This window comes from Nilaparvata lugens, chromosome 13, assembly GCF_014356525.2.
Source record: "Nilaparvata lugens isolate BPH chromosome 13, ASM1435652v1, whole genome shotgun sequence".
NCBI lineage: Eukaryota > Metazoa > Arthropoda > Insecta > Hemiptera > Delphacidae > Nilaparvata > Nilaparvata lugens.
In genome coordinates, this window is record NC_052516.1 from 11894609 (window position 1) to 11916848 (window position 22240).

The 22240-nt window shown below is 34.3% G+C and overlaps 1 protein-coding gene across 1 annotated transcript in view; it reads left to right on the forward strand.

Moving 5' to 3' along the window:
• Positions 1-2290: 2290 nt before the first annotated feature.
• Positions 2291-22240, forward strand: part of LOC111044424 (filamin-A-like) — an 86864-nt gene continuing 66914 nt past the window's right edge. The window contains exons 1-2 of the mRNA XM_039440345.1: positions 2291-2410; positions 3621-3980. Coding sequence (XP_039296279.1) covers positions 3638-3980 — 343 coding nt within the window. The 5' untranslated portion in view covers positions 2291-2410; positions 3621-3637. The remainder of the gene's footprint in view (positions 2411-3620; positions 3981-22240) is intronic.

Consider the following 22240-nt stretch of genomic DNA (forward strand, 5'->3'; position numbering starts at 1 on the left):
GGTGGCTTTGATGTTAGTAGGTTGGGTATGCTGACAATTTGAAGTGAAACAGATTGAAGACAGGCTAGCCAACTTTCACTCTCAAGAACTCCTTGGAAATAATACAGTAGTGTACTGCTGGAACGTGGATTTTCACATCCAGCTGAGAGTTATGGAGGGATTTTCACATCTAGTTCACTGGGGGAATTTGTGTGAGATAGGTGGGGGAGTTAATTTTATTATCAGGTGTGGTAGAGAACTGGCTATATAATAGTTGAGAAGTTATACAGGTTATAGGAGTAGTAGTCTATCACAACGGCTGGAAAGGGTACGAAGGAAGGGAGGGTATAACGTGTGGTCCACGTTATAATGGCAGTGGAGAAATATAGGAGAACAACGTTGCCGATCCTCAGTCTTGTAAATGCCTTCTATAGACGGTAGCTGATACAGGTTTATTGATGTAATATTAACTGTTCATTCTCGTTTGGAATAATCAATTATATTTCATTAAGCAAGAAATTTATATTTTTCAATAACTTCATAATGAATTTTTATAATAAAGATGAAATAATTTGTTAATTAATTAGTAATTCTTCATTGTTGAAATACGATCTGGCAACAAAACAAAGCGAGAAAGAGATAGCGCTAACCGCTTTGTTTGAATGATAGACAAGGATAGCAATACTATTTCTGATCAATTATAGCTGCCATTATAACGTGGACCTCACTACGGGATTATTAATAACTAGGAAGTAACTGCGCAGAGGTGCAATAAAAATCTTGACAAACTGAAAGCTTGACCCACTGAAATTTTGAATAATTTAAAACAGGCCTATAACCATCCTTGGTAAATTAAGAATCTTTATGCAAAATTTGAAGTTAATCAGTTGAGTAGTTGAGACGTGATGATTCGTCATTAGTAGATTTCCTATCCCCTACGTGTAGAAGCCAGTTTTTCCCTTTATTATAGTATGGATTATAGTTTACAGTTGTGTGTTTCATTATTTCACCATTAAGCCTATTGGTATGAAAGAATCTGGGATATAATAAGGTCCCGGAATTTGAGAGAGTTCAATGCCTATTGGTATGTCAAGGGGACTTTAATGCCAAACTTCATTGGAGAGTTGAACTCTCTAAAGGTGAGAATTTTCGAAGATATTGGTTGATTAATTGGGTGCTTCATCCACTCAGATCACAATACTGGCTGATTTATACAATTTTTGATAGGGCAATAGGTCCATAAAGGTGCGTACTGCGTACAGATTTACGCGCCGAGAACATGAGCAATTTAATTTTAATCAGCTGATGCCAAGCTTTTTATATCTGTATCTTACCGTTTCTGTAAAAATACAGATATAGTCAGCTGATTAAAAGTGAATTGCTCATGTTCGCGGCGCGTATATCTGTACGCACCTTTAGACTCTGTGGACCTGAGGAAACCATGGAATGCATTATGATGTCATGCTATTATCATAGACTAAAGATAACACAAAAAGATATCTCATGGTCTAGGCCAGGGCGTTCATGCACTACCTCCGTAAACAAAGCCGTAGTGCATTCGTGTGACGTCAGCACAGGTAGGGCTCCTACACCAATAAAAACACTAGCTCATATAGATCAGCTGAAATCATCGAATTTTTATTGGTGTAGGAGCCCTACCTGTGCTGACGTCACACGAATTCACTACGGCTTTGTTTACGGAGGTAGTGGTTTATGTCCCAAATTTCAATTGCTCGATATTGTAACATCATGAAGCTCTTTGTTGTAACACATTTCAAATAACCCGCCCTACCTGTTAAATTCCAAAATGGCCTCCAGTAAATAAAGTACACTTATTCCTAGCTAGATAGCGTTGCAATTCACTTCCAAAGTTTTCACCTGCCTGACTGGGTTTCTACCTGACAAATACTCCTTCTCTCTCATTTACTCCTCTGTGTTCACCATCTATTCCTCCTTCTCCACCATCGCCTTCACTTCTTCGTACTCCTCCTCCTCCTAATCATCCTCCACCATCGGTCCTCCTCTTCTTCCTCCTCCTCTTCCTCATCATAATACTCTCTTCCTCGTCATCCTTCACCACCTTCTTCTTTATCATTTCCTCCTACTCTCTCTACTAAACCTTCTCCATCATCACCAACTCCTCCTCCTCATCGTCCTACACATCCTCCTACCCCTAACCCTTCACCATCACTCACTCTTCCTCCTCCTACTCCTCCTCCTCCTCCTACTCCTCCTCCTCCTCCTCCACCACCACCTCCTCCTCATCATACTCCAAACTCCAAACCAACTTCAGCTCAGTTCTCATGTCAGTTGAGTTGAGACACCTTTGTTAGTTGGTCGAAATGTTACCTTTGCCAAGTTTAACCGTCGTCAAGTTTAACCGTTGATTAGTTTTAACCTACGTTCAAAAGTGTTGTCCACTGTTCTCAAGGTATAATCTGTGTTTACGACACTACATGATTAATCAGTGTTAGAGCTTAGTTTCAATACATAAGTGTTAGTTTACTGTTGTGAAGTTTACACCCACGATCTCTATACTTAACCTAAGTTTCACCAGAGTTAACTGTTGATCAGTTTTAACCGATGATTCATGATTCGAGTGTTGATACATAGTCGACATCTTTCAGGGCCATATGCACCATATCCAAGCTTACCATATTCAACACTAGAAAACGTTTAGTTGTTGCATTTATCTAAATATGTTTAATTTGGAGTTTAAACGAACAGCTGACATTTCTCCATTTAAACCATTTATAGATTAGAATTGGAGCCTGTGGTCCTTTACTTATAATTCTGAATGATTAATTAAATAAATGAATGAATAGATAAAAAATAAATGGATAAATAAATAAATGAAAAAAATAAATTATTATTCTACTACTACTATTAAACCGAGAATCGGCAAAAAGGCCTTAGACTAGTCTCTGATCAACACATTTAACCCTTGATTTAACTCTCATTTAACTGATGATTCACTCACTAAACTGTATTTTACTCTTAGACTGCAACTGTTAATAAAATTAACAGTTTATCGCTAAATTAACTGATTTATAGATAATTTTGAGTGATAATATCACAGAACTATTGGTTTAACATTGTCAAGTTTCCATCTACAATCACCACACTTAACCCATGATTAAATACAAGTGAATGATGATTAGATTCAAGTGAAAAACATATAACTCTTGTGCCACCCTTATCAAATGTTAATCTATGATCACAACACCTAACCTGTGACTATAGTGAGGTCCACGTTATAATGGCAGTGGAGAAAGATAGAATAACAACGTTGCCGATCCTTACTGACTTGTCAATGCCTTTTGACGTTAGCTGATACAGGTTTATTAATTTAATATCAATTGTTCTCGTTTATATTTTAATAAACAGTAACTTTTATTTTTCAATAATTTCATACTGAATTTTCATAATTAGGATGATATATTTTGTCGATAAATATTATAACTCTACATTGTTAAAAGCTGATCTAACAACAGTGCAAAGCAAGATAGAGATAGCGCTATCGGCTTTGTTGAATGATAGACAAGGATAGCAATACCATTGCTAATCAAACACTGCCATTATAACGTGGACCTCACTATAGTAGATCAACTGACACCTTGATGAAGTAAACCATCGTTCAGTTTAGGGTTGAACCAGGATGAACAGAAGCAGCCAGGTGGGCCTAGTTGCCCGCAGCCCTGAAGGGCACGCCGCCCATGGCATGCAGATCAAGGGCCACGAGACATCCTGGGTGGAAATTCAGGCCCACACTTTCAGGAACTGGGTGAACGAACACTTGAGGAATGTGGGCCTCGAAGTGCTGGACTTGACCAAGGACTTTCAGGACGGGACCAAATTGTGTGCGCTGTTGGAGGTGCTACAGGGTCGGCAGATAAAACCGCCCTGGATCCGGAAACCGGCCAATCAGCATCAGTGTTTGGAGAATGCTGCGTCAGCATTGAGAGCTATCGCCGACGATGGCATCAAGCTGGTAAATATTGGTGAGTGAACTACATAATTACATATCTCTTTTCTGTGTGGGGCTACTTGTAATATAAATAGAAAGAAAACATAAAAAAATAAGAAATCTCAGTATCCTTTTTGAAATATATAATCACAACATGTTTCAACATTTGAATGTTGAAACATTTTTTGATTAAAATAATTCAAAAAGTATAATGAGATTCTTATTTTTCTTTCTATTTGTATAGGGATAATCATTTGAAAATGGCATCAATGTTGAAACATGTTGTGATAAAATAATTCAAAAATCTGGTGTGACGCACTCACACAACTTTCCTTGCCATTATGAAAATTGACACCTGACGCTAGTGTTCCCGCGCATACCAGTTTACTATTCAAAGTTCTGAGTCAGCTGGTGACATGACTATAACGCTCGATACACACGAGATCTGCTATCTCTTGATAGTGAATGATTTAATAGAATCACAGTTGCCAAGAGTATGCAATTGAAATAATAACATTTTCTCTAATTTCGAGCTTATTTTGAATTTTAGGTGAAAATGTTTCTGAACATCAATTGTAGAGATTTTTATGCTCAATCTTTTCCACTTGAAATTTTTTGTTTCAATTGTATCTGGAGCCTGATAATTGAGAATCTAAAATCAATCTTTGCATAGATGGGGCGGAGCTCCTGGAATTTTCACAGATATGTCACTTGTGTCAGTTGATAGAGCTTATCGATGACTATTTTAGGTATGAATTTGATCAAAATCGTTGGAGCCGTTTTCGAGAAAATCATGAAAAACCCTGTTTTTGACAACATTTTCGCCATTTCAGCCGCCATCTTGAATTGCATTTGATCGAAATTGTTCGTGTCGGATCCTTATAGTGAAAGGACCTTGAGTTCCAAATTTTCAAGTCATTCCGTTAATTGGAAGATGAGATATCGTGTACACAGACGCACATACACACACACACACACACACACACACACACACACACACACACACTCACACACACTCACACACATACATACAGACCAATACACGAAAACCACTTTTTTGGACTCAGGGGACCTTGAAACGTATAGAAATTTAGAAATTGGGGTACCTTAAATTTTTTGGGGAAAGCAATACTTTCCTTACCTATGGTAATAGGGCAAGCAAAGTAACAAGGGTACTAGGATTTTTCATTTTTTTTATTTTTCTTTCTATCTATACAAAACTAGCCATATCCGTCTAGCCAGGAGGCTCCGCCCCCTGGACCCCCGACTGGATCGTCCGAAAATGAGATCTTCGGGTGCTCGCTTCGCTCGCCTGCATTTTTCATTAGAGCTAAAAAACAGCTAATTTTGGGCGTATCTTTGACGTTATTGCAAATTCCTACTTACACAACATTATTACACCCTAGCTGAGCTTCTGTACTAAATTTGAACATTTTCGATTCATTTGTTCTCGATAAAGCTGAGAAAACGCAGATTTTGGGCGTATCTTTGGAATTTTTTTTCAAATCCGTTCTTAGTGCGCCTCTAAAGGGCCAACTGAACATACCTACCAAATTTGAACGGTTTTGGTCCGGTAGATTTTTAGTTCTGTGAGTGAGTCAGTCAGTCAGTGCCATTTCGCTTTTATATATAGATTACCATTTAAAAAATGATTCAAAACACTAATTTCTTCCAAAACTTCTAAATTAGTCTTCAATTTGGACAGGAAATTGGTAATGTTCTAATGTTCTTCTCCTGTCTTCTTCTTCTACTTCTTCTTCTTCTTCTTCTTCATCTTCTTCTCCCACTCGAAAAGATGGAGTGGTGGAGTGGGAGTAAGAAGAAAAATGTATGAGACGAGAAGAAGATTAGGGAGGAATTGATAAAAGGAGAATAGTGGATGTGAGGAGTAGAAGAAGATAAAGATAAGTGGATAGGATACAGTGGAAAAGGACAGTGAAGAAGGATAATTCAGGAGAAGATATAAATAAGGTTTACAAGAAGTAAAAGATGACAAAGAAGAAGGAGAAGAAGAAAATGAAGAAGAAGAAGACGAAGAAGGAGAAGAAGACAGGAGGAGAAGAAGAAGAAGAAGGAGAAGATGATCAAGATTATTGAAAAAGGGGAGTACTAAATGAGGATGCAGAAGAAAAAAGATGTTCACCATTAATATTATTATTATTCATCTCTCAACTGTAAAAATAAGAATAATAATTGCAATAATTCATGTTTAATTGCTGTCAACTCGTTATACACAGGATAAGTGCCATGTGATATTGTTATTACAACGGTAGGCTTTTAACAATGACCTGCTTCCATTCAGGATATCCTCAATGTTTCTTCCCTCTCACTTCAATCTATATTGTCAACAACCTTAGAGGAAGTGAGACGAAGAGTGCAAGGAATTGAAGATAAAACACAGAAACAGTTTTTCTCTCTCGTTTTAAATATTGTCAACAATCTCAAAGGAAGTGAGAAAAAGAAGCAAGGGATTGAAGATAAAAGATAGAAACATTTCTTCTCTCATTTTGAATTGCCAACAATATAAGAGGAAGAGAGAAGAAGAGTACAAGGAATTATAAATGAAGATAAAATAGAGAAACAGGAACTAATGTTGCATTAAAGGACAGTTGACAGGTTTATGTTATCGGACGTGCAATGAATTGAAGTTAATGATAACTATTTCAAAGACCATGAAATAATTCAGTGGTAACACTAAAACTCAGTGATAACAGACTGTAAGACCATGGATGGAACTATAAAAGTAGTGTGTGCTTCGGATTTGAAATTACTGTAAAATGTTGGCAATTTCAAAAAGTTTCTCATACTTTCGTACATGACTATTTAAAGGCAAAACGTTTTGCTTATATATTATGAAATATAAAATATATCATACTAGCCGTCAGGCTCGCGATATCCGTCTAGCCAGGGGGCTCCGCCCCCTGGACCCCCGACTGGATCGTCCAAGAATGAGATCAGCAGGCTCGCATCGCTCGCCTGCATTTTTCATTTGAGCATTTTTATCATATGTTAGGACGGACGATCCAGTCGGGGGTCCAGACTAAACGTCTGGCTAAACAGATATGGCGAGCGAAGCAAGCCTGACGGCTAGTAATATAATATTCCCAGGAATAGCTCTGATTAAAGTAGCAGTGCCCAATCAATTTTTCCGCGATAAATGCATTTCAATCTTCAACTCGTTGCCAACCTAACAAAGTCAACTCAACTTAATGCCAACCAGACAAAATTATTAATTTAGTTACCAGTTAACAACTGTTTCGAAGAGGTACTCTCTCTAGATTATAGTTCTATATTAGCATATGGTATGGACTTTTTTCAATTATAATTAAGAGAATAAGAAGAATATACATGCTAAAAGACGAACTTTAAACCCTTGAAAACCACCCTTAGAGTTAAAATATTGCCAAAAGCTTTCTTAGTGCGCCTCTAAAGTGCCAACTGAACATACCTACCAAATTTGAACGTTTTTGTCCGGTAGATTTTTAGTTCTGCGAGTGAGTGAGTCAGTCAGTCAGTGAATGAGTGAGTGCCATTACGCTTTTATATATAGAAGAAGATGATGAAGAAGATATCACCATCAGCGAGCTTTTAGAATCATTTTGCTACAACTAGAGAGTAAATGTGACATTCTATATCTTATAAATTACAAGGTAACATAGAATGCTACATTCTAAGCTCTCTGACAACAACTTGATAGCTTTTTGTGAATGGAAAGTGATTTGCCATCAAAAATGTGTGGAATTTACTATAAACTGTGTGGAATCTACAACTATTGATAATTATCAATGGGCTCGTAGTAATCTGGAGAAGTTTTTGTGCGTACGATGTTGTTTTTATGAATGACAATGAACTGTCAACCGGTGAGAAAATAATATAAATATTTATTTCTCTTCAACTCTCTACTGGTAACTTACAATGGAATTTTTGCAATTCACCACGTCATCCAAAAAGTTTTGCACCCAGTATTATTATTTTCTTGTCTCTATTGTTTCACCAAGATCAAAGATAGATCCTTTCTCAATTGCCATCCATGGAACTATTCTTAATGGGTAGATAGATAGAATAGTAGTGGACAGAATAAAAGTAGTAGATAAAATAAAAAGATAGATTCTTTTTCAATTGTCATCTATGGAACTACTCTGAATAAGTAGATAGATAAAATAGTAGTGGACAAAATAAAAATAGTAGATAAAATAAAAAGATAGATTATTTTTCAATTGCCATCTATGGAACTACTCTAAATAAGTAGATAGATAAAATAGTAGTGGACAAAATAAAAATAGTAGATAAAATAAAAAGATAGATCCTTTTTCAATTGTCATCTATGGAACTACTCTAAATAAGTAGATAGATAAAATAGTAGTGGACAAAATAAAAATAGTAGATAAAATAAAAAGATAGATTATTTTTCAATTGCCATCTATGGAACTACTCTAAATAAGTAGATAGATAAAATAGTAGTGGACAAAATAAAAATAGTAGATAAAATAAAAAGATAGATCCTTTTTCAATTGTCATCTATGGAACTACTCTAAATAAGTAGATAGATAAAATAGTAGTGGACAAAATAAAAATAGTAGATAAAATAAAAAGATAGATTATTTTTCAATTGCCATCTATGGAACTACTCTAAATAAGTAGATAGATAAAATAGTAGTGGACAAAATAAAAGTAGTAGATAAAATAAAAAGATAGATTCTTTTTCAATTGTCATCTATGGAACTACTCTAAATAAGTAGATAGATAAAATAGTAGTGGACAAAATAAAAATAGTAGATAAAATAAAAAGATAGATTATTTTTCAATTGCCATCTATGGAACTACTCTAAATAAGTAGATAGATAAAATAGTAGTAGACAAAATAAAAGTAGTAGATAAAATAAAAAGATAGATCCTTTTTCAATTGTCATCTATGAAACTACTCTAAATGAGTAGATGGATGAAATAGGAGTAGACAAAATAAAAGTAGTAGATAAAATAAAAAGATAGATCCTTTTTCAATTGTCATCTATGGAACTACTCTAAATAAGTTGTCACGTTATTCTTTATATTTAAATAACGATTAGCCTCCTGCTTGGCATCAGTCGGTAAAGCATGAGATTTAAAATAATTAGGTCGTGGTTTTTCTAATAGTATTCAGTCTTAAAAAATCTTGATAGACCTAGATATGGGCTTCTCCAATAACTCTTGTAATTCAATAAATAATAAATATATATAAAAATGATACTTATACTATAGAGATGAGGAATAAAAAATAAATTGCACACCATGAAAATTTCACACATATATTACACAAATAATGCAAAGATCAATCGAGGCAAAAAATATATATAGAGCGATAAAAAATATAATATAAAAAAATAGAACAATATTTGAAATCAATAAAAATATCACAGGCTAAACTTTATATTCTAGATTTGTGGCACGAATCATTACCATGTGCCTTTATCTTGAAATCATATGCATTCTTTGCATGTAGCTGTGACATGTACTTGCTAATACTTGTCGGCTTTGATAATTCAATCAAAAATATGTGCTCTAAGATCAGCTTGATAAATTAGCCACTAATAATCCAAATATATATATATATTAAAATCTCTAGTATTTAGTAGATTTATTTGTATCGAATATATATTTTCATCTCAGGGTGCAAGATTCGGCACCTGACGGAATAGGTAGAGCCATTCATCTAGTGAATTAGAACTATGATAAATTATCGCAAATTGTATTGCAAAAAATTAAATATTATATGCATATGTTTTAATAGCCTAGATTTCGTACTTCTTTGATTTAATAGAATTTCTAAAATATTGATCTATATTTTGCTTTCAAATAAATACCTTTAATACTAATTTTACTTGCGCAAGTATTACTCTTATTAATTTCTCAATTTATAATAAAACCCTTTCGGCGAGCTAGCTTTGATCATCAGATTAATTCGAAGCACTAGGGCGCCCATCACTAAATTCAAATTTTAATCACTCACGTGTCGAAAATCTTCTTGTAAGCCGCCGATGTCGATCCAACTCCATGTGGTCCGGGAATATGGTAGCCGGAATCGTCTCCTCCAAGGGGTTATAAATTTAATTAAAATGAAAAAATGACTTCTGCTTCACAATAGCATCACGAAGTCTTTTAAGAAATTTAATAATTACTTTAAATTTAAATTTTTACAAAATTATTATAAGGTACTTCGCTCTAAAATATTTGGGGTCCTCTTATGGTGGCATCTGGCTGGCGAGTGCTGGTTCTTCCTTCTCAAGTTTTACAGATCCTCTTTCCGACTTTCAAATTAGCATAAAATTTAAATATCCCAATCCTCCGCCATTAAATTCAAATAGATCTTACAAAAAATGCCAAAATATTGCTTAGATTATATGATTAATAATTTCTTTGCATTCGAGCCATATCGATAACATAGATTACACAAATTTTTACACAAAATCTAGTACATTTATATAAATATATATAAATATTTTTGAATTGGCCTACAGTTGCCGCCTATTAACTGCCGTTTTACTATTGGTGCGTGCAAATTTTATTCGGTATTCATGCGCCTGGTAACTCTTATTTCCTGAATACATTAAATTATTTTTATTTGGTTTTTTATTTATGCTCTTTGCATGCTACTTAATATTCTATACATTAATATTAATTCCATGCTACCTAATAATTAGCCACGTGGACGGGTGTTTTTTCACATTGCACACCATCCGAATGCAATAAAGCTCTGCCAAGGGGTTTTGGTCAGATTCTACGTTCTTCGGTTTGATCGATCTCTAGGTCACCGATCCGTGAATACATCTACATAACCTCAATCTTCAAATATTTTATATAATAATCTATTTATGAGCAATAAACTTCCTTCAAATCCTTTTTAGGTTCTTGTACCATTTAGCCAGAACAAGCTGATGCTATCTAATCTTAGTTATTATCTATTTGGCGATATTAGCCAGTTACTTTATTTCAGACCTATTACTGTTTCTGTTAGGGCTTTTTGTCTACCCAGATTTAAATATGTTACACGCGCCCCTGGGTTTGAATTCAAAATATTTGAGAATCACAATGTTTTTAATGAAAACCCACCCTTCAATACATTGATATACACTATACTTTATTTATAAATTATACTCTCATACTTCTATCACAGTTCGCAGACATATTTGCTGCATCTCCTTTATACCTTTATCAAATACAATAACAAATTCTCCTCCTTAACACACATAAAATATCATAAATATAAACTTCTAAACGTACTCCTTCTGACAACACTTAAAACATAGTAATTTTTAAATTCGCCGCTTGCAGGGCCGCCAACCTAACTACACACATTTCATAATTCTCACAAATGATTCCTTTTAGACAATAATTTCGATTCACAAAACTTCTGGGCTTATATCTTATAGTATTTCTTAGGTCTTAATATAAATAATTTTCTATACATCAGGTACAATACTTTTCTTTTGCTAATGGCTCTTTGGTTTTTTTTTTTGGTAGCATGTATTCACTTTAGGTCTTTTTCAGGTAACAAACGTGGCATAATTAAAAGTAATAAATATAAAACATATAAATAAATATACCGACATTAATTAATATAATAAATAACAATAATAAATGACTTTTTGGGTTTACAATACTTTTTTATAAACATATGTTTACAGACATTACATATTTGATTTAGTTGGCCTTGCCCAGCTGGTCACTGGTTCTACATAATTTGCTGTCGAATTTCATAATTATTAACCTAACTGCTCAATTTTTTCTCTTAAAAAGGTAATTAACGAATTTTAATTTTACTATCCCCGCTTGTGTCCTTTTTTATCTGATGTATATAATTTAATTACATATTTAAAAATTATTCTTTTTCTTATTGCAGGTTTCTAACGGCTGGAAGGAATTAAAACATTGGATTGTTGCCATGCGGTCCTATGCCAAGATTAAATTTATTAAGGAAGGTTAGTAATCGGTTTGATAATAATGTTTTCCTTGATTTCTTATCATATTTATTCGAAATTCAACCATATTGCATGTGGAAATGTTGTGATTTACTTGCATCTTCTTGCATTCTGTTTGTAGATGTTGTAGGCTGGCTAGGTTATCTGCTGTTGATTTGTGAGGCTGTCCTATTGATAATTTTTTCATCATAAATTTAAAGCCCTTGTATCTGGTATACTCCTTTAAACAATTCCTTGATTCATTAATTGTAATTTCTTTTAATCCATTCTTTTTCCAAATATCCTGCACTCTTAACTCATCCTTCCTCTTATTTTCATCTAATATTCTTGTTTTCGGTTCACTATAATTCATTAGGCTTACAACAATAAACATTTTTATAATATTAAATTTCCAACCATCAATAATAGATTCATTTAACAACAACAACAATACAATATTTTTCGTTCTATCCACAACACAATCTTTTATCCATATCACAGCCATTGCCAACATTAAACACCATAACAAAACATTTATCATCTCTTTAATAGTATTATCTCTCATCATATAATATCCAGGTACTTTCTCTTTCTTAATATAATTCCTTATTGCTCTTAATTTTATTAACCACTTTCTGTCCATCAATATCCACAAGTAATCCATTCCATTATTGTTGCCCATGCACGAATCCATATTTGTTCTAACGGTTCCATTTTTAATCCATTCATTTGGTCCATTTTGCCGGTCACATAGCTGGTTTGCACTCTTGAAACGTATGTGCCGCGGATGCACGCTGTCGGTCCGCTCCTGTCCTCCTCGGTGTCGGTCCGGTGTCCTCTTCGGGCGTTTGAACCGTGCATGCGGCTTCCATCGGCGCGCGCGGTTCCTCCGTTTCTTCCGCCTCCGGGCCTTACGATGCATGCTCCTCTCCCGAATGTCGTCCTCCTCGTCCTGATACCGGTCGGGTGTTCTCGGGCGCCTCCGTCTCCGGGCCTTGCGGTGGTCGCTCCTTTTGTCCTGGATGCCGTCCTCTCGTTCTTCCATGGGGTCCTTGGTTTGCTTCGGTGGTGTCCCTTGATAAGCGGTTGTAGGTTCGGTGCGCGGATCTAATACATTTTCAATTTGTTTTGTATTCACCGACTCCTTAATTATAGCATGATCCTGGTGGCTGTTGGTGTTCTCCGGCGGTGATTGGTCTTCGGTAGGGAACAGGATGCTCAGTAGGGATTGATGCTTACAGCTGGTTTTTGGTGGTGGTTTATCTTGTATTAACATCTGTTTTTCTAATATTTTCGGTTCTTCTAATAATGTTTTCGGTAAATCACTTCTGAATGTGGTGTATGACGTTGAAATATCCTGCTTTTCTTGGTTTGTTTCATTTGAGCTTGTGCTTGTTATATCGGGGGTATCATATAGTCCTGGTTTATTAGCTGTAGTTTTCTGTATATCTGGTGGCGGGTTGTTGGGTGTTGGGTTCTGTGTTTTTTGGTGATTTGATCTGGACGCATGCTCTAATGTGTAGTTTGTACTTATTTGATGAGGTGGCGGTTTGTAATTTTTGTCGTAATTATTCTGAGTGTTATCATTATTTGTGTTAAATCGATCACGGCCATAATAATAATTTCTTTCATAGGTTTGCTGTGGATAATGGTTTGTTTGACGATTCTGAAAACTTCTATTATTCCAATTATTTTGATTATGATCATAGCAGCGTTTAAATTGAGGAGTAGATCGAGAGTGATCATATGATACTGGTTCATAGTTTTGGCTGGTATACTGATTACTTTTTGAGTTGTGTTGATTTTGTGCGTATCTCTGGTCTGAACGGTGGTTTGATATTGCCATCACAGACTGTATGCCATATAAATGATTTATCAGCTGTTTGCAATCAGTAATGGGTTGTGTGGCGAGTGCCATTCTAACTTGATACGGTAGCTTCTTTAAAATAATACTTGCTAATGCCGATTCATTAATGGGCTCGCTCAATTGAGAATTTTTAAACTGTAGGGCAGTGACGAAAGTGGTACATGCACCGTCTAAGTTAGGGTTGAAATCGCATGATATAATGTCCGCTAGCACGTCCAACTGTTTACTTCTGCTCCAATACTGTTCCAGGAAGACAGCTACAAACTCATCCAATGATGTAAATTCATGGGCTCTACTCCGAAAGAACATCAGGGGTTCGCCAATCAATAAACTAGTCAAACGAAGACGCCAAAAATTCCAAGAGGTGGGTGTTAATGATTGAACTAGTTTTATCTGATCTATAAATTCTTTAGGTTGGAGATAGCGGTCTGTATTGTCAAAACGGCCTAATTCATTGAAACTGTGTAGTGAATCAAACGTTGCTATGGGAATAGGCTCTATATTCTCGTGCGGAAATTGATGTATTTGACTTTCAAGTTGTACTAACTTCTCTTGGGCCTGTTTCCAATGACTAGAAGCTTCTGTTTCATTATCTACTACTTCGGCATTTAATTCAGATGAAAATAATTGCTGTTCTCCAACGGCTGTCTCCAATGAATTAAGTTGTACTTTGTTTTGATTTATATCAGAATTTAGGTGAGCTATTTGTGTAGATTTACTATTCTGTTGTTTATTTATGGAAATAAGTTGACTATTGTTCCTGTTTGTAGCTATTTCATGAATTTGTGAAGTGTTTTGTGCTGGTAGGTTATCTATTCTTTCCGCAGTCTCCTTACCCATTCTTACCGATGTATCCTTCAGTGATTCCCGCATTTCCTTCATTTCCGCCTTCAAGTCCTTCATTACCATGGTCATTGTTTTTTCTAAACTATTAGAAAATGACTTGATCATCCCCTCTACTATAACCCTTCTTATTGCTTCTTGGGAGACATTTAACGGTTTATTACTGTTCACAGGATTCTTGGCGGTGATTGAAGAGATCTGGGCGTTGGACTCCATCGCGCCCCCCTCAGCGTCGATCTCCGCTACTATCGCCGTCTGCAGTGTGTCTGCTACCTTACTTTGCGTGGACGAAAAGAGACTCATATTTTAAAAATGGATTAAGTGTCAAGTGTTTGTTAAAAAAGTGAAAGTTTTGGCCAACAAGGCATTAATAAGGACACAAATGAGGATAGGCCTATGGACATTACAAGCCAGGTAACCTATTTATTACTTAAGCTCTTATAATATAATAATACTATTCATTGATTTCTGACTAGCAGTTTAGGCCCATAAAATATAATAGCTCTCTCTATAAAATATATTTTCTACAGTACTAATAATATAAAATTTTCTTTAAAACATATAATTTCTCTCTATTTAAAGCTATTGTTCCCCAAAAAGTAATACAAATTTTCCTTCGCCAGTTTTCCTCACAACTCGTATAAGTTATCTATAATTTTCAATATGGTTATTGACCTAATTTCAAATAATTATTCAATGAGCTTGGCTCTCATCATCAGTCCCACGTTGGTACGACATGTCTTTGTGTCACGTTTTCTTTATATAAATAACGATTAGCCTCCTGCTTGGCATCAGTCGGTAAAGCATGAGATTTAAAATAATTAGGTCGTGGTTTTTCTAATAGTATTCAGTCTTAAAAAATCTTGATAGACCTAGATATGGGCTTCTCCAATAACTCTTGTAATTCAATAAATAATAAATATATATAAAAATGATACTTATACTATAGAGATGAGGAATAAAAAATAAATTGCACACCATGAAAATTTCACACATATATTACACAAATAATGCAAAGATCAATCGAGGCAAAAAATATATAGAGCGATAAAAAATATAATATAAAAAATAGAACAATATTTGAAATCAATAAAAATATCACAGGCTAAACTTTATATTCTAGATTTGTGGCACGAATCATTACCATGTGCCTTTATCTTGAAATCATATGCATTCTTTGGCATGTAGCTGTGACATGTACTTGCTAATACTTGTCGGCTTGGATAATTCAATCAAAAATATGTGCTCTAAGATCAGCTTGATAAATTAGCCACTAATAATCCAAATATATATATATATTAAAATCTCTAGTATTTAGTAGATTTATTTGTATCGAATATATATTTTCATCTCAGGGTGCAAGATTCGGCACCTGACGGAATAGGTAGAGCCATTCATCTAGTGAATTAGAACTATGATAAATTATCGCAAATTGTATTGCAAAAAATTAAATATTATATGCATATGTTTTAATAGCCTAGATTTCGTACTTCTTTGATTTAATAGAATTTCTAAAATATTGATCTATATTTTGCTTTCAAATAAATACCTTTAATACTAATTTTACTTGCGCAAGTATTACTCTTATTAATTTCTCAATTTATAATAACCCTTTCGGCGAGCTAGCTTTGATCATCAGATTATTCGAAGCACTAGGGCGCCCATCACTAAATTCAAATTTAATCACTCACGTGTCGAAAATCTTCTTGTAAGCCGCCGATGTCGATCCAACTCCATGTGGTCCGGGAATATGGTAGCCGGAATCGTCTCCTCCAAGGGGTTATAAATTTAATTAAAATGAAAAATGACTTCTGCTTCACAATAGCATCACGAAGTCTTTTAAGAAATTTAATAATTTACTTTAAATTTAAATTTTTACAAAATTATTATAAGGTACTTCGCTCTAAAATATTTGGGGTCCTCTTATGGTGGCATCTGGCTGGCGAGTGCTGGTTCTTCCTTCTCAAGTTTTACAGATCCTCTTTCCGACTTTCAAATTAGCATAAAATTTAAATATCCCAATCCTCCGCCATTAAATTCAAATAGATCTTACAAAAAATGCCAAAATATTGCTTAGATTATATGATTAATAATTTCTTTGCATTCGAGCCATATCGATAACATAGATTACACAATTTTTACACAAAATCTAGTACATTTATATAAATATATATAAATATTTTTGAATTGGCCTACAGTTGCCGCCTATTAACTGCCGTTTTACTATTGGTGCATGCAAATTTTATTGGTATTCATGCGCCTGGTAACTCTTATTTCCTGAATACATTAAATTATTTTTATTTGGTTTTTTATTTATGCTCTTTGCATGCTAGTTAATATTCTATACATTAATATTAATTCCATGCTACCTAATAATTAGCCACGTGGACGGGTGTTTTTTCACATTGCACACCATCCGAATGCAATAAAGCTCTGCCAAGGGGTTTTGGTCAGATTCTACGTTCTTCGGTTTGATCGATCTCTAGGTCACCGATCCGTGAATACATCTACATAACCTCAATCTTCAAATATTTTATATAATAATCTATTTATGAGCAATAAACTTCCTTCAAATCCTTTTTAGGTTCTTGTACCATTTAGCCAGAACAAGCTGATGCTATCTAATCTTAGTTATTATCTATTTGGCGATATTAGCCAGTTACTTTATTTCAGACCTATTACTGTTTCTGTTAGGGCTTTTTGTCTACCCAGATTTAAATATGTTACAAAGTAGATAGATAAAATAGTAGTAGACAAAATGAAAGTAGTAGATAAAATAAAAAGATAGATCCTTTTTCAATTGTCATCTATGAAACTACTCTAAATGAGTAGATGGATGAAATAGGAGTAGACAAAATGAAAGTAGTAGATAAAATAAAAAGATAGATCCTTTTTCAATTGTCATCTATGAAACTACTCTAATGAGTAGATGGATGAAATAGGAGTAGACAAAATAAAAGTAGTAGATAAAATAAAAAGATAGATCCTTTTTCATTGTCATCTATGAAACTACTCTAAATAAGTAGATAGATAAAATAGTAGTAGACAAAATGAAGTAGTAGATAAAATAAAAAGATAGATCCTTTTTCAATTGTCATCTATGGAACTACTCTAAATAAGTAGATGGATGAAATAGGAGTAGACAAAATGAAAGTAGTAGATAAAATAAAAAGATAGATCCTTTTTCAATTGTCATCTATGAAACTACTCTAAATGAGTAGATGGATGAAATAGGAGTAGACAAAATAAAAGTAGTAGATAAAATAAAAAGATAGATCCTTTTTCAATTGTCATCTATGGAACTACTCTAAATAAGTAGATAGATAAAATAGTAGTAGACAAAATGAAAGTAGTAGATAAAATAAAAAGATAGATCCTTTTTCAATTGTCATCTATGAAACTACTCTAAATGAGTAGATGGATGAAATAGGAGTAGACAAAATAAAAGTAGTAGATAAAATAAAAAGATAGATCCTTTTTCAATTGTCATCTATGGAACTACTCTAAATAAGTAGATAGATAAAATAGTAGTAGACAAAATGAAGTAGTAGATAAAATAAAAAGATAGATCCTTTTTCAATTGTCATCTATGGAACTACTCTAAATAAGTAGATAGATAAAATAGTAGTAGACAAAATGAAAGTAGTAGATAAAATAAAAAGATAGATCCTTTTTCAATTGTCATCTATGAAACTACTCTAAATGAGTAGATGGATGAAATAGGAGTAGACAAAATAAAAGTAGTAGATAAAATAAAAGGATAGATCCTTTTTCAATTGTCATCTATGGAACTACTCTAAATAAGTAGATAGATAAAATAGTAGTAGACAAAATGAAAGTAGTAGATAAAATAAAAAGATAGATCCTTTTTCAATTGTCATCTATGAAACTACTCTAAATGAGTAGATGGATGAAATAGGAGTAGACAAAATAAAAGTAGTAGATAAAATAAAAAGATAGATCCTTTTTCAATTGTCATCTATGGAACTACTCTAAATAAGTAGATAGATAAAATAGTAGTAGACAAAATGAAAGTAGTAGATAAAATAAAAAGATAGATCCTTTTTCAATTGTCATCTATGGAACTACTCTAAATAAGTAGATAGATAAAATAGTAGTAGACAAAATGAAAGTAGTAGATAAAATAAAAAGATAGATCCTTTTTCAATTGTCATCTATGGAACTACTCTAAATAAGTAGATAGATAAAATATAGTAGACAAAATGAAAGTAGTAGATAAAATAAAAAGATAGATCCTTTTTCAATTGTCATCTATGAAACTACTCTAAATGAGTAGATGGATGAAATAGGAGTAGACAAAATAAAAGTAGTAGATAAAATAAAAGGATAGATCCTTTTTCAATTGTCATCTATGGAACTACTCTAAATACTACTTTTAGTATTCACGTGACTACTATATTGCTGTATATTGCTGATATTAACGTTATTACTATATTACCGATTTCATCATTATTATTTCGATGACGGATCACTGGACTATAGTGATATTATTTTAATTACCTTGAATACCCTCCACTAAATAACTCCACGTTATAAATGTAATAGTGTGATATTGAGAGGGTAGTATTGTAGTTGTTTGTGTATCTTATATTATTTTTCAGGTTTTTGAACTAGAATGAACTTTGATTTTTACTGTATGTTGAACCCTGCGTTTTAGTCTGAGAATTGACTCTGTCTTGTTTGAATTTGCTAACTATTTGCTTAGTTGTCTAAATTAAAGCAATTTTCGTGCATTTTTCAAATGCAGTTCCAATTTCTTGTCGAAAAAGCTACTGTATTTGGGAATTGTACGACCATTGACCTTTTAGCAGCTTTGGCTTTTCCACTGGAAGTTATGCTCAACGCTCGTGGAGGGGGAATAGTTTTCAGTGAAAGGGCCTCAGTTGGTATTGAGACGTAACCGGGAAAAAACATCATGGAACGGTGCGCGAGCCTCGGTCCTCCTCTGAATGGGTCTGTCGCCCATCCACAGGGACAAATTGTTAATTTTCCAGTTATCAGTAATTTTTATCTAGTTGAAAAGGAAACCAAATTTTATATAGTTAGTAGGAGTAGAATCAGAAAATTATTTGTGCGTGTGAGTTCAAGTATAGTGAGTTTTATTAAAGCGTAAGTGAGTGTTTCTGAAGAGTCCAAGTTTGAATATTGTTAAATTGGTAGTGCCGAACTTTTGTTGTTTTTCTTATCAAGCTCAAAATTTAGTTTCATAGAATGACCGAGGCCCAAATTTAAATGCAGCAAGTTAGCAGGTTCCCAAAATGTATAGAGTAAAAATTGAGTATGTCTTCTTGACCTGAATCGATTGCTGAATAACTTTGTTCTGTTTGAGAATTTGACATGTTACCTGACTTTTATTAATTCGTGCTACCTATTAATAAGGTTTTATTAATTCAATAAACCTGAAGTTGAATTTTATTAGTATTTTTTCATTGAAGTTCCTGGCTCGTAGTTGCTAGTTGCTATAATAGGTGACAATTTATGATAATGATGATAATCTGTGCATTTGAATGAACGAATCCACTAACAGCTTCCAACCAATCGAGGATTCAAATACCGGTAGATGATTTGATAGCATAATATTGGTAAATATTATAGAAGAGAAGAAACACCCTCTCCGTTTACATTGGTGCGCAGCGGTGGAATAGACTGCAATAATGTCTATCAAACCACATGCATTTTTATATATTTTAATATTTTGGAAGATTAATCAAATAGAGACAAAGATATCTCCGGTTACAGGAATGATGTCAGGTGTAGTGTAGGGTTAAAAATACCTCCACCGGTTACTTAATGACAGTGGAGAAAGATAGGAGAAGAACTTTGGCGGTTAAATGTCTTGTGACTGCCCTCTATGGAGGGTATTCAAGGTTAATAAAATGATAATGTATACTTGTTATGTATGTATAATATAATAAAGGAAAGACTTGCTTATACACGTAAGGGGATAGGATATTCACGAGTGACGACGCATCATCACGTCTCAACTACTCAACTGATTAACTTGAAATTTTGCATATCAATTTCTTAATTTGGTTATAGGTCTATTTCAAATTCTACACTTTATTCTAGCTTTCCAGCATTAGCTTTATGTGGAACATTGATGCTATTTATGAAGTATGGTGACAGTTGAAAGTGAGTATAAATGTAGCAAGCTCTGACCTGACACTGTCTCATGTTAATACAACCTGTAAGGATCCATTCTATTTTCGTGGACTTTAGCTCCAAATGTGGTCAATAAGTGCGTTTCCTAATGGACTTTCCATGTACTGTCTCATTGATTCGATACAGTCCACATGATGAAGTGTCACAGCTCTCAGGATATCGGTTGATCTGTAAGGTTAGACTAGTTACACACACATCGATTTTTGGACGTACGATGTTTTGTCGACCTTATGAATTCTATTAGATTAAATGGAACTTGACAAACATCATATGTTTAATCTAATAGAATTTATAAGCACGGTGAAAACTCGTGCGTCCTATAAAATCGATCTGTGTGTAACTGGCTCAAGGATGAAGTTGAAAATAATATAAAATGTAATTCATCAGGAAGATAACATAATATAAATGATGGAGTATCAAAAATATGAATTGAAAAAACTCAAATAGAATGGTTTTGTTAGTTGGTAACATTCTCTTAATTTGAAATTAAGATTTGAGATTAAGATTAATCACGGTTAAAATTTTACGGGCTTTTGTGCAACCGGGCCCAATTTATCAGAATAATTTTTTCCTACAGATACCCTGAAAAGTGACCATTTGTGCACTGATTGCAGGCTGCAAAGAATCACTTTTCCGCACTAGTGCGCAAAGTGAGTACTTTGCGTACTCCAGATTTGCAGCATGACAACGCAAAATAGTTAGTAGGTTATTGGAGCACCAGTGCAGCAAAATCAAAATTAAGTTGGTAACAGTGACTGCTGTGGCTGCTATAGTGAGCAGAGGTGCACCAGCACAACGCGCTAATTTTAAGTAGATATTATAATGGAGGACAACGACAGCACAGTGCCACCACAGCACACACCACACAGCTGCCCCCCGCCATTCAACACACATACATTATTCAGGCAATTTTACCCATAATTACCCACTTTCCATATTCAATGGTAACTGTAGGAAAAATGTAATGTGAAATACGTGCGCAAAGTTCGTTTGCTGCACTCAAGAAACCATTCCGCCCTCGCCTACGGCTCGGGCGTAAACGTTTCTTTCGATGCAGCAAACTGTCACTTTGCGCACTAGTTGCACAAATAACTATTTTGATATACTGTTTCCAGTTGGTTTATACCTGTACAGTTGTCAAATATAGCCACTGTAGTAAGCTCCTAAATAGCTGGCGAAACTGCATTGACTGGAATGTGAGTGGGTTAGCACGGAGGTGGGTTGGCACTTGTATGGGCGAAATTCACTCCAAATTATCAGCATCTTCTATAAGCAACATCAATGCTGACCATTCAAACGATGCTGACAGCTTTGAGTGAAACAGCTGAGAGTTCAGGCGTCCTTTCACTTTCAGCAAGTTGTATTTAAGGTGATCTCCCCAACTGTAATATCATAAGGAGTTAATACGTAATGCAGTATGCATGGTAGATATACATATATGTATAAAAAGTAGGATTAGATAGTGGT